General features: G+C 38.4%; 1 protein-coding gene across 4 annotated transcripts in view; it reads right to left on the bottom strand.

Annotated features, from left to right (window-relative positions):
• Positions 1-303: 303 nt before the first annotated feature.
• VAV3 (vav guanine nucleotide exchange factor 3) overlaps positions 304-23,162 on the bottom strand; it is a 187,540-nt gene continuing 164,681 nt past the window's right edge. For 3 of the 4 annotated variants that reach the window (XM_054165301.1, XM_054165299.1, XM_054165298.1), the window contains 6 exons: positions 22,584-22,700; positions 21,817-21,904; positions 16,474-16,603; positions 11,596-11,679; positions 4,640-4,791; positions 304-2,850 (listed from right to left, as the gene is read on the bottom strand). In XM_054165301.1, coding sequence (XP_054021276.1) covers positions 2,809-2,850; positions 4,640-4,791; positions 11,596-11,679; positions 16,474-16,603; positions 21,817-21,904; positions 22,584-22,700 — 613 coding nt within the window. In that variant the 3' untranslated portion in view covers positions 304-2,808. The remainder of the gene's footprint in view (positions 2,851-4,639; positions 4,792-11,595; positions 11,680-16,473; positions 16,604-21,816; positions 21,905-22,583; positions 22,701-23,162) is intronic. The other variant, XM_054165300.1, reaches the window with a different exon arrangement.

The following is a 23,162-nucleotide window of genomic DNA, read 5'->3' on the forward strand; positions in this document are numbered from 1 at the left end:
AAAGTATCATCTCTGACAGACAAAAATGAATAGTATATGACTGATTTCACAATGTTCTCCCTAGCTTAAAAACAAACAAAACCACACAGACCAGAAAAAACTTTCTAGACGTTGTGGAAGGCAAATTATCCTGACAATAAAAAAAGCTGTCAAGGAAAGCTCTACAATCCCATTTATACAGACAACTCAGCTATACAGCTAAACAAGGATTATATAGGTCTGGAAAACCAAAACAGAACATCATCAACTTTGCCTCACAGCAAAGTTAGACAAATGGAGCACAACCTTCATACCATCCAACCAACCACACATTTTGACACATATCATTAAACAAAAAAAATTAACCAGTTTATTATATTTAACATATTTACAAAATAGTACAAAATAAAAGTACTGTAACTCCATTATTGCATGACAACAAAACCTCTACACAGGCAAAAGCAGCACATGAACAAGACGCTCCAGAATATTTAGGAAGTCTTTGGTACTGAAAATATAGTTTAAAATGCAGCATTAACTCAATAAATACAGGGCATTAAACACAGACAATGATATGTAGATTTATGCCACAAAACTAAATTTAACTATGGCTTTCATTCTTCTCCAGGGCTGATTACTGGACTCAGCAATTGCTTAAAGGCTTTACAGCAACTTTATGATAGAGATTACTCAGAATGATTCTAAAACCAAGCTGTTGAAAATAAATGATGTATTTCTCAACTCATATTGAACTAAACTGCCTCTTCTCAGAACTATGTGACAGCAAAGCACTAAACACTTTACAAACCAGATCCTATTCCTCTATCCCTTGAGCATGCAAAACGCATCAGTTTTGTCTACTTAAGGAATGTAAGATTAAGCTCATATTAGACAATAAAACTGCATGGCAAAACATGATCAAAGACTCTAGTTTACACTGCTGTACACATAATTTACAAAATGTGTTTTATGCATCATCTACATATTTACAAATGCTCTCAATTGTTCCATCAAGTAATGTACTCAACACAATCACAGTTTACATAATTTTGAGGTAAATCTTTGATAAGTTAGATCATCAGCAGAGTTTCATCTACAAGGCTCAAGCTCACAATGGGAGGAGGAGTTTTAATTAGGAGACCCCCTTTTTCACCTGGTCACCCAGTAGTGTATGCTGGGTCCAACAGATGGGTAAGTCAGCTGCAGAGATGAAGGGGTTTCTTGCAAAACCTCTGTGCTGGGCTTGGTTCTTCCTGATGGCCAGAAGGCAGCCAGGAAAAACACCAAAAAAAACACAAACCACAAAAAAAACCACACCACACACACAACCAAAGAACACTGAGGACAGCCAAAAAGAATGCAATATGTACTAGCAGTGTATAGACAAACAACGGATATTACATTGCTTGTAAGGCGGGAAATACTGCATTGTTAAATCATGGAGTATCTATGCACGCTCATTGCAAGACGCCTACAGGGAAAGATGACAGGGAAAAGCAAAACAGAGGATGTGGGGCAGGATAAATTAACTTCCTTGATTGGTCAATGATACCCTAGAAAGCAAATGCATACAAGAGCTTTAATTTCTTAGGAGTTTTCAAGCCAGGTTAGAAATTATCTAAATATTTGAAACTGCACATCTGAAGGCATCATCCACATCTATTTTTTGCTTGTAACTATAACACTTCTGACTCTCCATAAACATATTAAAACACTGCCTCATCAAGGGGTGAACACCACTTTACAAGCCCTGATGTTTTAATCTAGCTTAAATAGATGCATTTTTCCCTGTGAATGTTTACAACAATTCAACAAGGCCTCTCACTGAACTGCCATTAACATCTCAGGGAGCAAGACGGGAAAGGGTACCAAAAACTCTCCTAACTAGGAAGACTGTTCAAAGTTGGAAGCATCAACATTCATCTGAATCAATCCAAAGGGTAAGATGAATAGTTTTGACCTTGAGAAGTGACATCATCTTGTATTAGTACATTCTCCTACAGAACAGGTCTACAATACTTAATTTTAATGCTGAAATTTTTAAAACTCATCTTGTCATGACTACCCTCAGTTGCACTTTTATGATCAACTGCTTAAATGAAAAAGCCTCCCACGAAAAGGCTTGGGATGACAAAGGAAGGATCTCACAATTCTACTTTGTGGCTGCTTTCCCAAGCAATACCACATCACTACACTTTTTAAAATGTTGTCTTTAAACAAATTATTAGAAGATTTAGGGAGGACCTCAAAGTAGTCAGTCAACTAATTACACATGCATGAATGCTACTCATGTTTGCTAGATATTTCCTTCAGAACGTTTTTTGTAAGTATAAAACTATTTGTAAGGTGATAAGTGAAGTAGTCTGATGTTTCAAGGCAAGTCTACTGACTATACTTTATGCCCACTGGAATAAATGAACTGTTTTCTGCATGCAGTGATAAGGAATCATAAGCCTTCATCGCCTTCTACCATCACAGATGTTAGCTAGAAGAGACTTATTAAATATTCAGCCATAGCTAGTATTCATAGTACAGGGTGAAATGAAAAGAAGCATAAAGAAATTTGTTTTCCAGAGATCTTCTGGGAGGAGAGGGTTGGTCTTTGTACTGATCCCCAGTGACGGCAAACCAGCAGGTTGTTTCTTGCACAGCTCTGGGCAAGGCAATCATCTGTCAGCAAAAACTTCTTTGTACATCCCAACATTAAGACTGGAAGGTTCAGACAGACTAAAATGCTTCTGTTAAAATACTTAAGACCAATAATACTTTGAAGATGCTAAATTTTTAACAATCCCTGAAACTGCTGGTCAGCAAAGGAAAGTTTTTAATTCATTCGTCCTCTTCAACATAAGTTGATGGAAACCAGCCCACCTACAAAATGGGAAAAGCAGAAGAAAATAATACATGATGTGTTTCTGTTGGTTGTTTTTTTTTAATGGCTGAAGTAGGCAAAACAAGGATGAGTCTGCTCAGTAAACATAAGAAGATTGCAAACATAAACTTAACTGCTCTGTCACAGTTAAGGTAAGTACCCCAAATAAAATAGTAACTTGCAGATATGACAATTCGGAGACTAAACCTGTCCTCCCACAAAAACGAACAAACCAACCCCACACACACCCAAAAAACACAAACATACACACACACACCCCCTATATAAACTATAAATAAACTATTCTGTGCCCCAATTTGAAATCTACACATTCAGACAAAATATGTAGAAATGCAGAAGTAGTTTCACTACAGGCAGGCTGCTGTTATTTTCATTTCTTGAATGAGCTGTTAAATATTTAACAGACGTCAGTCAGGTTCAGGGAAACCTCTTACAAAGGAAATAGTGACTGATTTGATTACATGGAGTTAAATTCCATTGCCACCAACACAAGTTTTTTAGTAACTGGGAGGGCAGTATTTTATACATCATAAGTTATTATGTTATCTCCATTCTGAAATTAATGATGTGTCAAATGAGGATTATATAACTCACATAAGGAAGCAAAGCCATATATTTCTTATTGTCTCATCTACTCCACTTTATGTTTTTCACTCAGACTTCTTTGTACTCAAGTCAATTCAACACTCATCAAAGTCCTCAAAACAAAACCTAGGGCATGACTGGAAGGAGTAACTGCATAAATTTCCTTTTAGACTGCCTTGCCAATATATGTCCAGGGGTGAGCTTATGATCTGAAGTCCAGGTTGCAAAAGCTGTTGGAAACAATGCCAGCATATTACAGGGCATCCTTTAGAATGTGGGTAGATGCCTTAAAACAAGGTGCTTAGTTTTCACCACATGTAAAGTGTATATAGGATGAGCTATTTCTTCTGCTTCCCTGTTTGTCTTGTCTAACTGACCATTTCACTTTAAGATCATAACCAGGCTCACATACACAAAAGGTTTCCAAATTGCCTAGGGCAGTACAATCTGGACATCTGCTTCACCCAGACTTGCAACTTTCATTTCCAGCTTCCAGCCAATCTACTCTTTTTCACCCTGCACCTTGGCCCTTTAGACACAGCCTCAAATACATTCTGACTAATCTGCAGTAAGAAGCAACGAAACAATATAGTCTTTAAAGGTAAAAATGGAAACTTTAGTTCCGTGCAAGTCTCTGAGTGCAGCGTGAAGTGACTTTGTAAAACTCCCTGCTAAATATGCCACTTCATACAAGTCATTTGTAGAGATTCTATAGAAAAGGCGCCTGACTCTACTGCATCATTGTAATCCAGCACAACAATGTGGAAATCATTAAGTGTCAAACTGCTAAATTTCCATAGCACCAGAAACCTGAACTTTGGACCTTCAAAACACACGTGAAACACTTCCAGAGAGCTCAGCTGTAGCTGTACAGCTAACCCTGGTTATTTTCCAGCTATACCATCTTGCCCAAGTATTCCACCTGGTAGCTAATATTAAATAACCAATTAATTTAGATGTTGGGAAAGTGGTCTGGGAAGAGTTCTGCCTGACTCCTATGAAACACAGATGGGAACATGTTGTATCTTGTGAATTTAAATACACAAAGGAGGTTTATGGTGTAGGAACACACCTTTTTTCTTTCTTTTTTCTTTTTTTTTTTCTTTTTTCAAAATGCATGTCAGTGAAAGCAGAAGTGAGACAAAGGAAGGAAAAAACCAACAACAAAAAAAACCACCTTACCCTTCCATTTACTTCACCTCTCCACCAGCCATTCGCACTCATTTTTGTATAAATTTTCACAACATCCCCTTTCAGTAAGGACAGTTCTCTCATGTCTCTTGCACAGAAGTCATACCTGGCTATGGCAATGCCTATCACCTTCGGGCTTAGCACTGAAATGAAACAGATTTTGATATTATTAGGGTTTGTTAGTTGAAAGCTAGTAACATAAATAGCAATACTGTAAAACACAAACCAATTTCATAACAACATACACTGGCATTAAATTTCTGCAGATGTGAAAGTATTTAACAATCCAGATCCAGAAGGTTTAAATATAGAATCATAGAATCAATAAGGTTGGAAAAGACCACAGAGACCATCAAGTCCAACCTATCACCCAACACCTCATGACTAAACCATGGCTTCAAGTGCCGCGTCCAATCCCCTCTTGAATATCTCCAGGGACGCTGACTCCACCACCTCCCTGGGCAGCCCATTCCAACAGCTAACAACTCTCTCTGTGAAGAACTTTCTCCTCACCTCGAGCCTAAACTTCCCCTGGCACAGCTTGAGATTGTGTCCTCTTGTTCTGGTGCTGGTTGCCTGGGAGAAGAGACCAACCACCACATGGCTACAACCTCCCTTCAGGTAGTTGTCGAGAGCAATAAGGTCTCCCCAGAGCTTCCTCTTCTCCAGGCTAAACAACCCCAGTTCCCTCAGCCTCTCCTTGTAGGGCTTGTGCTCGAGACCTCTCCCCAGCCTCGTTGCCCTTCTCTGGACACGTTCAAGAGTCTCAACATCGTTCTTAAACTGAGGGGCCCAGAACTGGACACAGGACTCAAGGTGTGGCCTAACCAGTGCTGAGTACAGGGGCACAATGACTTCCCTGCTCCTGCTGGCCACACTATTTCTGATGCAGGTCAAGATGCCATTGGCCTTCTTGGCCACCTGGGCACACTGCTGGCTCATGTTCAGCTGGCTGTCAACAAGTACCCCCAGGTCCCTTTCTGCCTGGCTGCTCTCCAGCCACTCTGACCCCAGCCTGTAGCACAGCATGGGATTGTTGTGACCAAAGTGCAGCACCCTTGTTAAATGCCATCATGTTGGACTCTGCCCATCTCTCCAGCCTGTCAAGGTCTGTCTGGAGAGACCTTCTCTCTAACAGATCAACACCTGCTCCCAACTTGATGTCATCTGCAAATTTAATAATGGTGGACTCAATCCCCTTGTCCAGATCATCAATAAAGATATTGAATAGGATTGGGCCCAGCACTGATCTCTGGGGGACACCACTAGCGACTGGCTGCCAGCTGGATGTGGCACCATTCACCACCACTCTCTGGGCTTGGCCCCCCAGCCAGTTCCTAACCCAGTGCAGAGTGCTGCTGTCCAAGCCACGAGCTGACAGCTTGACCAGGAGTTTGCTGTGGTGGACAGTGTCAAAATCCTTGCTGAAGTCCAGATAGACTATAGTTGAGTGGTGTAAAGGTTGAAGGTTGAGGAGGTTTTACATGATTTTGATAGTTCTTATTTTTAGGGAAAAAGTCAAACTAATGAACAAGATATTCCCCACTGCAAAAATCTTAAATACATTTGCAATTATTGTATTTTGGGCTTCATAATAAAACTTGCTATCAGTTACAGGCATCAATATGTTCTACAGGTCACTAGTTTCTTTCCAAAAGTATTATTAGCATTTCCAGCTGATTTAACTTCAAACCTCTAATGAAGCAAAACATAGTGAAGTGCTGGTCTCTAAAAACAACTCCCAGGTTAAATATTAATGCACTTAAAATTGGAAGCTAATATCAGTATGAGCAAAAACCACCAAGAGCTTCCACAGGAAATTTGTATGGTTCATTCTTACAGTCTGCATGAACACTGGCTGATGTAAATCTACTCTTTTCAGGAGGTATTCTGTAAATCATCAATAAGTTTGTTCTATAAAGCTTTTCATGAACTTTTACTTCATTTTTTCCTATGTTTCAATGAAATCAATATAATTTTTAAAACTCCATCAATATATAATCATTTTGCCAACATAAAACAGACATTTTAAGTCCTAAATAGTTGTGAAATATTTTTTGAAAAGCATATGTAAAAAAAAGCCTCATTTCAGAAAATCCAACCCCTTCCTTCTCCTGTATAGTATTACAGGAAATTGTGTTTCCAACCCTAATGAAGCATGATCAAATTTGCAAAACAAATCCTCAGCTCTTCCACTAGGATGAAAGTGGACATGACACCTAAATGATAAAGGCCTTTGACCTCAGCAAGTTAGGAAAAAAAATGTACTATTCTACTCCATTTTGTAATTGGATAATTGGGACAAAACATTCCTTTTTAGTATTTTTTTTCCCAATAATATCATTGTTTTCCTTATGTAAGTCACTGAAGATAGCAGTTTACAAGCACAAGCAGCTTGTAAATCTTCCTGCTGAGATCTCAGAACAATTTATCATACAATAGTGATGAATGACTTGACATAATGTACATTTAAATAGTATTTTTTTTCTCAAAACCTTTTCAAATGTCTTTAAAATTTCCAATCCTTTTTAGAAAGTAACACTCAGATTCTAGTTTTAGCATGCCTGCAACAGTGTAATGCTATAAGTTCAGAGCTAGTAGTCTTTAACTTAAATCAGGAACAGAGAACACAGCAAATGAGCTAGAAGCTCTTGAGGGTTTCAACTCTGCTTGCCTTTAAGACTTCTTCTGACCCCACTGGGAACATTTCATTGAAACAGGCTTTTGCATAATGGTATTTCAGGGAGGTGGTGGAGTCACCGTCCCTGGAGGTGTTCAAGAGGAGATTGGACGTGGCACTTGGTGCCATGGTCTAGTCATGAGGTCTGTGGAGACAGGTTGGACTCGATGATCCTCGAGGTCTCTTCCAACCTTAGTTATACTGTGATACTGTGATATTAAATATATGAAAATCATTACATATTCAAATATGGCTCACAGAGACAGCACAATTTATTATAAGATAACAACAAATACTATTTTAAAGTATTATTAGCTATATCACAAAGACAGAATGCCCAAACAAAAAAGTTTTGGCACCAGATTATTTCCTCTTATATCATGACATTTAGGCTTAGTCCAACATTTCAGACTGCACATGTGGAGTATGCTTATCAGATACTTCATACAGGACGCCATATAAAAGAGACTCAACATCATGAAATGTAATGGGTTGGGTTGGAAGGGACCTCAAAATCATCCAACTTCAACCCCCTTTCCATGGTCAGGGACAGCCTCCACCAGACCAGGCAGCTTCATATATCTCAATATATAGCTTACATTTACATTGTAGAGTTGTAAACAGCTAGATGATATATTAAATATATTAAAGACCAAACATACTTTTTCCCCACACACGTAGACATTACTTGTTTAGATCCTGACATGAATGTTGTACCCTGTACCTTATCAGCATTGCAATAAGTTGAGTACATCATGGGCAGTAATTGTTTTGGTCAAAAAGACAAACAAACAAAAACAATACAAAACAGAAAACCTCCAAACAATAACAAAAAACAAACTGTACCACAAACCCAGCAGTTATTGACTGTAAGGTCAGTAACTGTTTACAGCTGTGCAGTACTATTCACTGGCAGATTTGGTGAAGCATTTCAGGGTGGAAGGAGTGATTCTGAGGAGCAGGGTATCACTGTATCATTTCAGATTCAGATAAAGGGACGAAGACGGAGATTACACAAGGCAAAAATGAACACATTTGGGAAAGAATGGAAGACAATAACTAAGGAGGGAAGAAATGCATAGAAGAGGGAAAACACTGGGGAAAAATAGGAAAGAAATAGGAGCAGATCTGGTAGTGGGGGGGAAAGAAGGACTTCTAACTACTTTTCAAGATGTGAAGAAAGAGAGGAAAAGGATAAAGTAGGATGAAAAATCAAAGCCATGTTATCTCCAAAATTATTGAGACAGAAACCAGCAGAATTTAGATTAATTTAGAATCCAACATCCATATTTTCAATTAGAAGTGATGCTTGTGCTAGGAAACATAGAAAAAGAAGTCATCTGCGTGGTGGAATATAGGAAAATACCAGTGTTAATTTTGGAAAAAATATTAACTGCATCTATCTGGTGATAGAGTCACAAATCCAACTTGAGTAGAGCCTATCAGCCATGAATTCCCAATTAGAGCTGTCCCGGGATAAATAAAATTTGAGAGAACACAGTCATCATGTGAAAAGGACACTGGTACAGATGGGAGCAGGAATAAACTTTATGGGAAGGAGAGAAAAAGGACAGCTGCAGGGAGAATGAGGAGGGGAAGAGAGAATCGAGCTAACATAGAGATTGATGGAAAGAAAGTGTCCAACAGGAGAACGCAAATGAGACACTAAAGAGGAAAAATGTAAAAAGTAAGAAAATAGAAAAGAAGCTATTACCAAAGTGGAAATAAATAAACTTTGTGTATTATGAGGGAGATTCTCAGAGGATTAACAGGAAATAGAGTGACACATCTGACAGAGGTGAAAAAAAAGTACATATGTGAATGAGAAAAGTACACTTTTGCTTAACCAAGCTTTTCCTTCTGCAAACAGCAGGAGAAGAAAGACAGGGGACTGCAGTCAGCACACTAGGGTATGTTGGAAAAGTTTCTCACTTACAGTGAGATAGATGTGCTGCAAATGAATTTCCATACTAGTTTAGGCCACTGATGAAGGAACTGGGGTGCAAACAAAAGGTTCCGTGATGTCACAGCAGGCTACTCTAGCTCACATTTCTGCCTGTGCTTAAAATCCACAAGGATCAGTGTATCATTATAGAAGCTGAGTGGTTTTCTCTCTCTCCTTGTGGTATGGCCTCCATGTAATTCTGCAGCCATATTCCCTAAGGGTTGCTCTCGTGTATTGGCTTCCATGCTCCTTAAAACAATGTACATCCACTTGCTTTGTCAAACCAAAACTTGGTTTTATTATACAAACATAGGCAGCACCTCCAGTAGCGCTAAGTAGCTGGCTTAACCCTTCTCCAACTTTCATATCAGCAGGACTAAGCCAGCTGTGAAGAAAAATACTTGCAACATTGTGAAATAAGTATATGTCCACTTAATGTAAGCAAATTCTTCTCTAAGATAGCTTTACAACAAATATATCAAGTAATGTAGCCTATCAAAATACAGAATTCCATTCAAATAGGTAGATAAGCTTACAGTAAGAGTTACTAAGCAGTATTTTCCTTTAACATTTTGTACTTGTATAAAGAAATACTTTACACTGCATATGCTCATACACAAGACATTAAATCCTTACTTATTGTTAATTACTTCAGAATGTTATGATAAAGAAGTTTTTCATAGGAAAAAATAATCTGTTGAAACCATATATGAGAATATATGGGAATGAGTGGTAGGTGTAAAGTAACTCTGAGTCAGAATAACTCTAGAGTAACTGTAGGCCCCTTCACAACTTAGTTTTCATGGAAGTGACACCAGTTTCACTAAGACTTTGATCAAGTACTACAGAGCTGAATGGAAAAAAGACATCATCTGTTTTTGCCCAAGAGGGCAGAAGCTCATAGTATTTACCTACAACAAAGGGTAAAACTTAAATATTTTATGTTCTCCGATTCAAATGAGGTGAGTGCTTCAGATATTCCAGTTGAATGCCATGACCACAGGATAAACAGCTATACCAGAATGGCTTTCTAATCTTTTCTATAGATGGGACCCTTTATGTGACTAAATGTCAAACTGGAAGAGTGCCTTAAAGCTCAGATTCTCAGTCAGTGGTGCGAGTACTGAAAGGAAATAAAAGTATCTGCCCCCCCACAAAATCCGTAAGAGATATAAATGGAAGAAACAGACTCCACAACAGCGAGCAACTGAGGACTCAAACATTCAAAATGCAAGCACATTGACCATTCTGCTACTGAGCTGCCACCTACCTTAGTGATACTGAATACTGAATACATCCCTTTGCCCTCTAGAAAATACAGAGCCTTAAGAATCCATATCAAAGGACTAAGCAATTTGAATGATCTCTGTGGGGTAGGCGTAAAACATACTGTCTCCTCAGGCACCCTAAAGAGTTCTTGACTATGACTACATCTATATATGTGCAAGCTAGACACTTCTTTTAACTAGAGCAAAAGCCAGCCTCAGTTCTGATTTGCACAGCCTAGGACAAGTTCTCCACCACCTTGACGCATAGATGTTTCAGTGTAATGTGTAAATGCTGTGTTCTCTCAACAGCAGTGGCAGCTTCCAATATGCTCCTTGAAGGCATTTACCCTCCTACTAGCAAAATGCTTCTTGAATGGTCCAGTGGTGTAGTTCACCTCTTTGAAGAGTAGATGTTAGAGACCAGAGCAAGCCCAAGCCGAAGCACTAATTGAGACTATCACTGCTGCTACTACTTTAAAAATTTATGCAGTCTCTTAGTTTAAAATGTTCACATCTATTAGAAGCAAAGATGGTTAGATGAGAACAAAGAAAACAATATTTAGAAAACAGATGGGCAAAATTAACAATTTTAATGCAGAGTTTAAAGAAAGCATTTTCTGCACAAAAGCTACTGCATTCTAAGATGCTGCTGCAGTATGGTTTGCTGCAGGGATGGGACGAATGTATTATTTATCTACAAGCAGTGAACTTTCCAGGTTTGTGCATTTGAATAAATGCATTAAGACACATGTAAGCTCATAGATGACAACTAGATAACAATTAAAGATCACGTGCTCATTCACTGAATCCAGTGCTCATATTGAGCTTTGCAACTGCCTGTTGATACTGCTTATCGTGAAATACATTTTTACACAAGTTTTAGAGTTTGATTTTTGTTATACTTCAGGAATAACACATAACAACTCTTTTTTTTTTTTTTGGGGGGGGGTGTCAGTGAAGAACTGAAATATTAGATTCGTCCCTTCCCTTGCTTGCCGTACATGAAAACAACAGAAGCAAATTTAGAAGAAATATAAAAGCAGTAAAGCAGTACCTGACCAGAAAGGAGTGGAGGAAGGGGGAACAAAGCTGTAGTCTGGTGGAGTTACAAAAGAAAACCCACAGAACAAAGAAGGGGCTTAGAGAAAGAAAGAGAAAAAGAGAAAAGGAAAATAACATTGAAATATTGGCACGAGATTTAAATAATAGTTTTTTAACTATATCATTCATTGATAATAAGGAAACCAAGGTTCCCTACTAAGGATGTCTGGAAGGAAATTGACTATAATAACTAGAAAATTTGGATCTATGATTCGATTTTTAACAACTGCATTTTTCAAAGAGTAAAGTACAAAGGAGACACCCATTCAGGGTTTCAGAGAAGCAAATTAAAACTGCAGACTCTTGCAAATATTTTCAGATTTAACAGAAAAGGAAAAAAAAAACAACTTTCATTTTGTGTGTCCCACTTCTTAACAGTATAAAAAGAAAGAACTCATGCATACATAAGAATTCCTCAAGCCCCAGAAGACCAGTCACACAGTCTTAATTAGTAATCCAGTCTACAGTTTCAGCTGAACTGGGGTCTCATATTATGCATGGGAAAAAAAGAACACATTTTGCCCTGATAATTATTAACATCAATAGGAATTCCACAGCTAAGCTACATCCTCTAAGGCCCAAGCAGTATTGCTCCTATTTAGGGAAGAAGAATAAAAAATAAATAAAACCCCCCCAAAAAGCTACCACACCACCACAAACTAGTCCCTACAACAACTTCCTCAAGTGAATGGTTAGAGCAAGTGCATTTGCTCTGTGGCCAGCAAACCTGGGGTCAACATATTTTTAAATAAGAACAGATTAACTGAAATTACTTCAAATTAAACTGCTGTTTGTTTATATGCTCTCACATTATGTCTCTTTTGGAGAGGCAATGAAGATAGTCTAGTGAACTTGAGAACTTTTGTATGAGCTGTGAGTTTGGAAAGGGAAGTCCATTCTCAACTGGAAAAAAGATCATGTAGCTTCTAAATTATGCCTAACAGTATCTATAATCACTGACCAGAAGGTGTTCTTTAAAAATGTAGCAGGGTTGTATTCATCATATACAGCTGCTTCCACGATTATTTTCTTGTGACTAGGCAAATTAATTTTTCTTCAAAATACGTATTTGCAGGAATGACAGCTGGAACTACTTTATGCAAGGAATTAACAAAGAATCCACAGCGAAGACTATGATACTGTTTGTGCATCTTACCCAATTGAGAACAGATACACTTGTGACAATGAAATTATCAGCATGAATAAAATAAACAGGACAAATATTGAATCTTTTGTGTCTGTAAAATATGGGTTATTTGCTAAAAACCAACCAAACCAAACAAAACAACAAACAAAACAAAACACAAACCATACCACAGTGATGATCCTTTCTCCTCCTCCTCTAAATGGATTATCTGAGAATGTATGAGGTTACTCAAGGAACACCTTTATACTGGAGCAAGTACCTCATGTGACAGCTCTGTAAGTAAACATGTGATATGGACCCGAAGGGCAACTTGATCAACCAGTGTGACTCTTCTTAGAAACAAGTAACTGCCTCTATTTCTACAGAAGTACAATGATAACGTGCAAAAGCACTGTGAAGAAATAAAGACAGGTTAGATGCTTTATAGAGGGGACCTAGTCCTGTCCAGCTTTATATTTTGAGAATTTTTCTGCCTGATATAACTGGAGGTTTGGTATTAAACGTGAAATTCTCAACAACTAAACATATGTGAACAAGGAAATGCTACCGCAATAGACAAGTAGTCTATTTTCAAACATCATTAATAAGGGGTTTGGTGACAGGTTTTAGGGTAAAATGCTGGATTCTTTAATTCCTTAAGGACTGGAATGACATTTATTTTATTTATCAACTTTGATGCAGTTAATTCACTAAGCAGCAGAATGAAGTGATATAACTAGCTAATATGCCTACACCTAGTCTCCAGGTGATGAAAACTAGTCACTTAAATAGGTTTTGGCTTTGCAACTTAAGTTACATTACAATCAAAATTTCATGGAGACAGAGATTTCTCAATACGACTGTGCTCTACAGCTGCAAATTGTAACAAAGTGCCAAAACCTATTCTGCAGAAGAACGTCAAGTTGTCGTCTGGTTTTGCCTTTATTTCATTATATGGTCGATCTAATGCAATGGTTAGCATTTTTCTGTGTAGCAAAACAAAATTTGATCATACCATGTCTAGAAAAGCCTAAGACTAAAAAATAAAGAAGAGCATACCATTTCCCAAAAAAATCTTCCTAATTAACTTAGATTTCTATACTGATGAAAGAAAATGGCTGACAGCTTTAACATCCACTTTAAAAAGTGCAATAAATACCAGAACAGAGTGGGTGACTTCTGCAAGATGGAAGGACTAAAAAGCAAAGTTCTAACTGAAGTGGAAAGTTGAATTAACCATCTCCATTACATGATGTTTCCGGAAGCTCTAGTAGATGCTCAATGGAAAGTCTAATTCTCTGAAAATGCAAGTTACAAGGTGATTTATTATTATGCACATCAGAAATGAAAATTAAACTGATTTTCTTTTCCTTCAATGGATAAAGGAAAACGTGACATTAACAAAAACAATTAACATAATCCTTTGGTATTGCCATTCAGTTTCACAGCAGCTGAAAGACTTTTGCAGCAGAAAGTGATACAACTCTGTCAAAGTCTACAGTGGTTTAACTCATGTATTTTGAAAATACTTCTCCTGCTAACATATGCTAAAGACCAGCTGTCTTGAATAAAAAGCTGATGTCTTCTCAAAAAATGGCCTCATTAAAATATCCAGATGCAGTCAAGTGAATAATATAGTCCAAAATATCAAATAATATAATGCAAAACCTCCTTAAAATCTGCTTTAAACTGCAGCCCAAAGGTGCCAACTTCTTTCCAACAGTCAGTCCAGCAAGGCTGATACAGCCTGGATGAAAAGTTCTAACACCAACTTGGGAAAAACTAACAGGACAGCTTTAAAACCAAGCAGCATGACTTACAGGTGGGCTGTTATTCATTAAAATTGTGCTTAAAACAAACAAACAAAACACCCCACCATCTCCCATACTCATGAGGACATACAATTTTATTGGTTAAAAGCCACTCAGATCTATTAAATGAAAGTATCATCCACAGTCAATGCAGGTAGGCTAGCCGAACAGTACACATCTGTTAGGTTTCACGTGAGAAGTCTGAGAATTGAGGGGGTCTTTTGATCAGTTTGGCTTTGGACAAAACCTGTCAGTTCCCAGCAGCATGACTTGTGACACTGATATTTACTCTAGCAGAGATTCACTTTCTCAACCCTTTGACTAAAATGAGAGCATGCCACATTCCTTTCTCTGCTCTTCCATATACTGCTTAAAAGATCTTAAAGATGGGGGGGGTTGTATATGGACTGAAGGTAATGAGAATATACTACCAGTCTTGTATCCTGTAAAGTATGAAACAATTGAGATAATGCTCCTGCAGGCTAGTAAGTTTGTGGACAATATAGATATATTCTATCTAGACTAAAAAATGAAAGAAAACAAATTGGTCCTGCTTACAGTCAATAATAACAAAATTAAATGCAAAGTAAACAAAGCAGGGTGCATCTTCTCAATAACTGAAGTCTCAATGTTGTGAGAAAGCAAGGAATGAGGAAAGCACAAGAGATGACAAGAGGAAGAAACAAATGATGATCACAATCTATAGGGAGAAGAGGAAACAAGACAGATAAATTCACTAATAACAGAGATCTACTGAGATACAGCACAGCAAAGAGACAACTGAAGAAAAGTCCTGGGAAGCAGTGACATAAACTAGAATAAGGAATAAAGAGGAATTGAGAGGTTGGAACTAAATGAAATGCACAGAGACACACTAGTTTCTTAGTCTGTCCTAAATTACCTTCACTTTAATTAGGAGAGGAAGAAAGCCTCCTAAGTTATGAAATTGTTATGGAACGGAGGCATGCAAGTAAAGAAAAGCTCACATATACAGCAAATGAAAGTAACACTGCCAGCTTAAATCATCACAAAGGATAGCCTGGCCTCTCTGATCTTTCACAACAGTCTTCATATTGTTAAAATTCCCATTAATTTTTATTTTCCTCTTATTATCTGTGGCAGACAATGGTAAAGCCACTGTCCATAGAACTGCAAGTCTAATATTTGCTCTTTGACAGAAATGTTCCACATGTTCCAGAGGCCAGCCACATGACAGCTTTTGTGATTAACACTGAACATGTACCTGTCCTAAAACTCATGCTAACTTCCACTTGAGTTGTAACAGGTTAAATAAAGGACATCACATACAAATTTTCTCATTTTTTTTCTAATCTTCAAAACTTTTTAACTGCTGTTTACATTGTACAGTAGTTCATTAACTGTCAGAAGCTTAGAAATCTGTAATAAATATTTATAGCTAAAAGGCAGGCATAAAAATAATTATGATACAGTTAATCTAACAGGGGTTTTGGAGAAATTTATGTTATATTACTGAAATTCTACTTCATATCACTCCACTACAAGACTGATTTATTTAAATCTCTTTTTAAGGATTAGAAGTTGTCACAGATATTAACGCTTGCAGCTGCATGTACGCGAATGTCAGAAAAATCTAGGCAGGATGCAGTTTAATCTCTCACCAGCTTGCCTAATAGATTTTTGAGTATCAGGGAGATTTTGCATTTGGCAGCAAAACAAACTTGCTAGACATGTTTATAAACCTCCTGGCAGATCTGAATCTGTTTAAATTAAAAAGAAAAAAAAAATCTAGCTAAAAGCATTACCATATTAATTGGTTTTATGTCAAAAATGGGAAATGAAGATGTTTAAAGTACCTTGTGTTTTCCAATGTTTGTACAACAGAAAAGAATATATGAACATTTATAATACTCACAGTTGCCCCCTGTTCTGTTACTTCTTTGTCCCACTGAGTTTTCAGATTCTTTGTACGGAAACTGAAGAGTAGTATCCAAACTTCGAAAGCCTTCTTTGAGAGAGTGGTGCTTATAGTATTCTATGAGTTCCTTTCAGAAAGGAAAAACACTGCATTTCAATTGGAAATCACATCCTTTTCAACATATCATACAAGTAACCTTATTTTAGAATATAACAGCCTAAATATTGACTGCTTCTACACCACCACTTAAGTAGTTAACTGGTTTGGGTGTTTTCTTGTTTGGGTTTTTTCCAAATAAAGCATTGTCAGATTCAATACTTGTGGCTCCTTTGAGCCAGGCCGAGCATGTATTTTCTTTTCTGAAGTCAGGCAGAAGGCAAGGTCAGCTGCTCGTTAAGTATTTAATGGTAACTGTCTGTTTTGTCAAATTTCTTCTGCCACGATAAGTGATGTGTAGTCACAACACTATTTGTAAGCACACAGATCTGAAACAAAGCATAAGGCTTGCATATAAGCAAGTAGCAATTTAACAAGCAGGATCATGTAAAACTTCCAAGGTTCTGCCACTAAAATCTATGGGGGTGAGGAAAGCAGGGGGGGGGGGGGGGGGGGGGGGAGGTTGGTTGCTGTTTGGGGAAGGTTTTTCCAGATAAGGGGACTTAAAAAAATAAATAAACAAAAATCCAGTGATCCACACTCTCCTTGGGCCAACTCTAAAAAATGTGTGTGTACATATATAACGTACATATGCACACATACATGCACACAGACATGCTTTATATAGGTGTACACACACACATATATGAAAACATAAAAGACTGGTTCCAGTAGCTTATGTAAGCAAGGAGATAAGTAACTTTAGTTTATGAGAAAGAAGGCAACGCCCATCAAAATACTGACAACTGATGTTATTCCTTAGCAATCTTCAGCCCCTGCCATTGTTTCCTACATGTGAATTATCACTTCTAAAGTCAATATTGCAGTTTCTACATAAAGCCCAGAATAACATTAAAAGTGACCAGACCGTTCATAGCAAATGTATTTAACTTGATTAACAATACTTCAACTGTGGAATTTCACTCCAGAAATGCAAGCACAAAGAAAGCCTTTTAGCAAAAAAAGGCTGTTAACTTACCACTGTAAATCCTTCACTTTTAGCAGTATCTCAGTCATTCTATTCTACTTACTTACATCTAGATTACCAAAACCAAAGCTGACCAAGCCAAGCTTAGGTGAAAATAAAGAAACAGTACTGTGTTCAATTATTTCCTTCTAGCAAAAACACATTAACAAAATCACTAGCCTACAACAGTCTACATCAATGATATATTAATTCCAGACAAACAAAATAATTCTCAAATTATCTAGTCCAAGATCTACTGCACAAACCATAAGTTCCTGACAACATCCTGAAGATTATCTTCTGAACTCTGGAGCACTTCACTCCCCACACTGTGAGCTGTTGCATGACTCTGAAACTACTTACAAAATTAAGCAAAATCTGCACCTCTTTTAACAGTTCATAATCACAGACCTGCTAGGCACTCCAAGTAAGCAGAAAGGCCAGGAGAATGAAAACTATTTTGGTTTAGCTGTCCATAATCAGGACAGCATGCAAGCTATAATGTCAGCAATGAAATTTTCTGTCACATATCATCACAGAATAACCAGATATTCAGATTACCAAGGCAACACAGAGGATGATTTGTAAGTAAGCAGCATTCAAAGTAGGATTTCAGGATAACTGGAAAACAATTAGTATGAAATTTTTGTTACGTATTTGCATCACACAAGTCTGTAACATTTATGCTGTTTGGTAAAGACAGAAAGAACTTCAACTGGAAAGTTTGTATAAGTAAAATGGCTCCAAACAGAGAAAAATTTGGGTCACAAAAATTCTGTTGCTTAGTTTTTAATACCATTCTTCCATGAAGATGGTTGACAAAGAATTTGCTTACAAAACATTCCTTGCAGAAATCATAATAACAAGCTTACAAACAGCTGAAGTAAGGTCTGTAGCATCGGCAGTGTGGATGGGGCTCCTCAGGAGGCTGTCACATAACCAATATACACAGCAGCAGCAGAGCTGACCTTCCACTGCATCACACAGCACTTACAGGATGGCCAAGGGATCAGGCCCAGCCAACATGGATTTAGGAAAGGCAGGTCCTGCCTCTCCAACCTGATCTCCTTCTGTGATCAGGTGACCCGCCTGGTGGATGTGGGGAAGGCTGTGGATGTAGTCTACCTGGACTTCAACAAGGCCTTTGACACTGTCCCCCACAGCAAACTCCTGGCCAAGCTGTCAGCTCGTGGCTTGGATGGGAGCACACTGCATTGGGTTAGGAACTGGCTGGAGGGCCGAGCCCAGAGAGTGATGGTGAATGGTGCCACATCCAGCTGGCAGCCACTCACCAGTGGTGTCCCCCAGGGATCAGTGCTGGGCCCCATGCTCTTTAACATCTTTATTGATGATCTGGATGAGGGCATTGAGTCCATCATCAGTAAATTTGCAGATGTCACCAAGCTTGGGGCAGGAGTTGATCTGCTGGAGGGTAGAGAGGCTCTGCAGAGGGACCTCAACAGGCTGGACAGATGGGCAGAATCCAGCAGCATGAGATTTAACACATCCATGTGCCAGGTTCTGCACATTGGCCACAACAACCCCATGCAGAGCTACAGGCTGGGGTCAGAGTGGCTGGAGAGCGGCCAGGCAGAAAGGGACCTGGGGGTGCTGGTTGATGGTAGGCTGAACATGAGCCTGCAATGTGCCCAGGCAGCCAAGAGGGCCAATGGCATCCTGGCCTGCATCAGGAACAGTGTGGCCAGCAGGAACAGGGAGGTCATTGTGCCCCTGTACACTGCATTGGTTAGGCTGCACCTCAAGTACTGTGTCCAGTTCTGGGCCCCTCAGTTTAGGAAGGATGTTGACTTGCTGGAGTGTGTCCAGAGAAAGGCAACAAAGTTGGTGAGGGGCTTGGAACACAAGCCCTATGAGGAGAGGCTGAGGGAGCTGGGGTTGCTTAGCCTGGAGAAGAGGAGACTCAGGGGTGACCTTATTGCTGTCTACAACTACCTGAAGGGGGGCTGTAGACAGGCAGAGGTTGGTCTCTTCTCCCAGGCAGCCGGCACCAGAACAAGAGGACACAGTCTCAGGCTGCACCAGGGGAGGTTTAGGCTGGATGTTAGGAGGAAGTTTACACAGAGAGAGTGATTGCCCATTGGAATGGGCTGCCTGAAGAGGTGGTGGAGTCACCATCACTGGAGGTGTTCAGGAGGAGACTTGACAGGGTGCTTGGTTGCATGGTTTAGTTGATTAGGTGGTGTTGGATGATAGGTTGGACTTGAAGATCTTGAAGGCCTCTTCCAACCTGGTTTATTCTGTTCTATTCTATTAGCCTGCTTTACACATTCAGCACATTTTAATTTGTCATGTGAAGGTTTCTCCAATGTAATATGAAGATTATGTACAAGAGCTCTTCTATTTTTGTTACCTCCAAAGTAGTATAGAACACTGTGTCACTGCAGGTCACTGCTTTAGTTTTTCATGACTGCCACCTTTGTCTCTCTTCTGCTCCCAGTTCTACTCACACTACTTTTGTTCTGCTCCTGTTGCTTTTTCTATTCCATCTTACCCATAAAAAGGAATTGTTTCACAACACATGCAAATAGTGCTTACACTATTATGGCTTGTCTATTTAACTCTCAAGGGCAGACTTCATAATACCCTTAAACTGAGTTATGAAATTGCTTTTTCCTAATTGAATGTCAGGAAGGCTAAATATGTAACCATGAGGCATTTGCACTAAAAATTTCTTTTGTTGTCTCAACTATTTGATGCAACACATTCTTTTTGCTTCTTTTTTAATCCAAGTTTGTGTCCTGTATTTATACCTCAATTCGGCTCTGTTTTAAAGCCTGCATCGGTGCATTAAACAGCATCATTGCCATGACCAGACATCTGGCAGCAGGTGACTGCAGCTCATATGCTTCATCAAGATCTTGAAAGTACTCATATGGTCTCATCAACTTTCAGGGAATAATTCGTAATGTTTGCAGACTAAGTAGCCACCTCCTTCATGAATTTAGGAATGTCACGATTTCTGGTACTACCAATGGTAAGACCTCAAGGTCCTCAGGCCTAACACTGAAAAATTCTTTGGTTTCAAATATGGTCAGACAAAGCATAGATTTCTGCTTGATTTTTTGCCACTTGTATGATGCCCCTGCTTTACAGAGTGTCAGTGGTTATACGAAAACAATTTCTAAAGCTTCCTGGTTTAAAAGCTTCTCTTCCTACTCTTGTTTGCCATTCATTTTTATTTATCAATTTAGAGTACTCAGACATGCATGCAGGAAGGGTACAGCTTCAGTTTTAACCCAGTTAACTGCACTAAACAATCTATTGAACAAGCTTCCTTTAACAATGCATCAGAAAATGCATAAGTGGTAAAATTTTACAAATGCACTGTGGCAATTTATTCAGACAGCTTGTATTTATGAGTCTTGTCTGAGCAAAGTGAGCTATCAAGAAAGTCTTTCAAGTTCAAAAAAATTAATTTCCCAGTACAAGATGATTCTGACATAACATTGAAATTCACTGATCTGGGTGGCTGTGACATCAAACACATTTCTGGGAATGAAGTGTGCCTGTAGTATAGTGAAAGTTAATGAGCGAGACTGCTCTGTGTGTTATTGCTATAGTTTGTTAGTAAGCGACTGGCTGCCATAAAGTGTAAGTTTGAAGTAGACACACAGTTACTTTAATGTAACTAGTCAAAATGACTCCAGATGACTAATATTCCAACAAGGATTTCTGTTCTAGCAGCTTAGCCAGTCCCATTCTCTAGTTGTACTTCTTTGTCTGGCACACTGGGACCAGGAAAACCAGCCCCTCCCAAGTTTTACTGGGCTCTCTGACACAGCTGCATGTCATATGCTTCTCCCTCTGAATTTGCCTATCAATAAGGCATCATTACATTCAGCAGACATGTGCATGTACTGGGCAGGAACCTTCACCAAGCTACTTTTAGGGATCATTACTATACAAAGACATCAAATTCTCCTTTCAAGATTTAGCCCAACTCCATCGCAGGTTAATGCATTGGATTTAGTTCCTCCTCTCTTCCACATCACTGCAAGGCACACAGTCCAGTCCTAAATACAATTACATAGTTTTGAGCACAAACCACAAATATTAAAAAAATATCCTGTTTGGAAGTATGGACACAATTCAGATCTCTCACAGCATTCCATAATTTCACAAAACAAAGGAGCTCTGACTTACAGCAACTGCTACAAAGAAAACCACAAATTGTTAAAAACCTAATCAATGCTCACCATTAAATTTTTAAATTTTCTGTTTTCTGCAATGTGGAAAAAGCCATCTCTTGTTAAAATCTTGATGTGCTTCACTTCATTATTGTACCTGTGGGCAATGAATAACTTATGAATATAAATGTGTTTTTAATCAGACACAATCAATAATTACCTGAGGGCATGCCCAAATAACACCACATGAATAAATTCTTAAGACAAAATGTATATCTGTGCCAAAACAAAGCTGACATCTAATTAACCAAATATATTTATTGAAGTACAGCTGAAGAGGAAATCTGTATTCAGGAAAAAAGTCAAAACTAACTCTTCATTCTTATTGGGAATTCCCATGTATTGTTTTATATTCATGCTGATAAACAACATGAAAGCAACAAGCCTCCCAAAATAATTTGCATCCCTGGAATTTATGAACCCACACTGCACTGAAATGTCAGAGACATGAAGGGCTTCAACAAGTTCTCCCTGAAGTCACCAAAACACTTGCATCAGAGAAGCAGACCACATTACACTCCAAACACTTCCTTACTCTTGCCATCATTTCTGTACACTTGCTTGCTACACCAGCATTAAAAAGCCACTGCTGCCTTCCTACTATAACCCCCGGGTATTTTTGTTAGCAGCTTCAGCTTTCCTATACTGATGGTCTTGAATGCTGTGTACAATTATGTACATTGAAACAGCTTTTTGCTTTCCTCATTTTTCTCAAATGTTATCTAGACATAAACAAGAACAGGAAACTTTTTGTAAGAGATCTTAATTCCACTTACTTAATACTAATTGCATATTCTCCTGATTCTTTGGTCCTGTGCCGCACCAGGTAAGTGCTATTTACTCTGTTGATAAGTTCACTCTCTGCTTGCAATCTTTCCATTGCTCCTGCAAACCTGTAACAGAGAACAATAAAAAATGTCTATGATTTTTTTAAAGCTACAAAGAAAGGTCTATGAAATATGCAATGCAGACTCTCAATCTTCTGCATATGATGGGGACCTAAAAATACATCCGTTGCAAGTGAATACCACTTCCAGCTCTTTAAATGAAGAATAGTGAAAAAAAATCAAAAGTACTTCTGCACATGTTCCTACAAAATGCCTTGAGCCTGAACATTATCTGAATGACTACTTGCCTGACTAGATAAAACCAAATTGTTTTGAATCAGTAAAACAATGCTCCAGAACCTTTGAACCTTTCTGAGTTCTAGTAGGATTGATCTTAACAGAGTAGAGAATCAGCCATTCACAGTGTATTAGGTTAAAAAAAAAGATAGACACATGCAAAAAAAAATATTTTATTTGGTTTCAGAATTATTCACAACTTCTAAAAGCAAAAGCATAATGGGCAGGCTA

The sequence above is a fragment of the Dryobates pubescens genome, chromosome 11, assembly GCF_014839835.1.
Source record: "Dryobates pubescens isolate bDryPub1 chromosome 11, bDryPub1.pri, whole genome shotgun sequence".
In the NCBI taxonomy this organism is placed as follows: Eukaryota; Metazoa; Chordata; class Aves; order Piciformes; family Picidae; genus Dryobates; species Dryobates pubescens.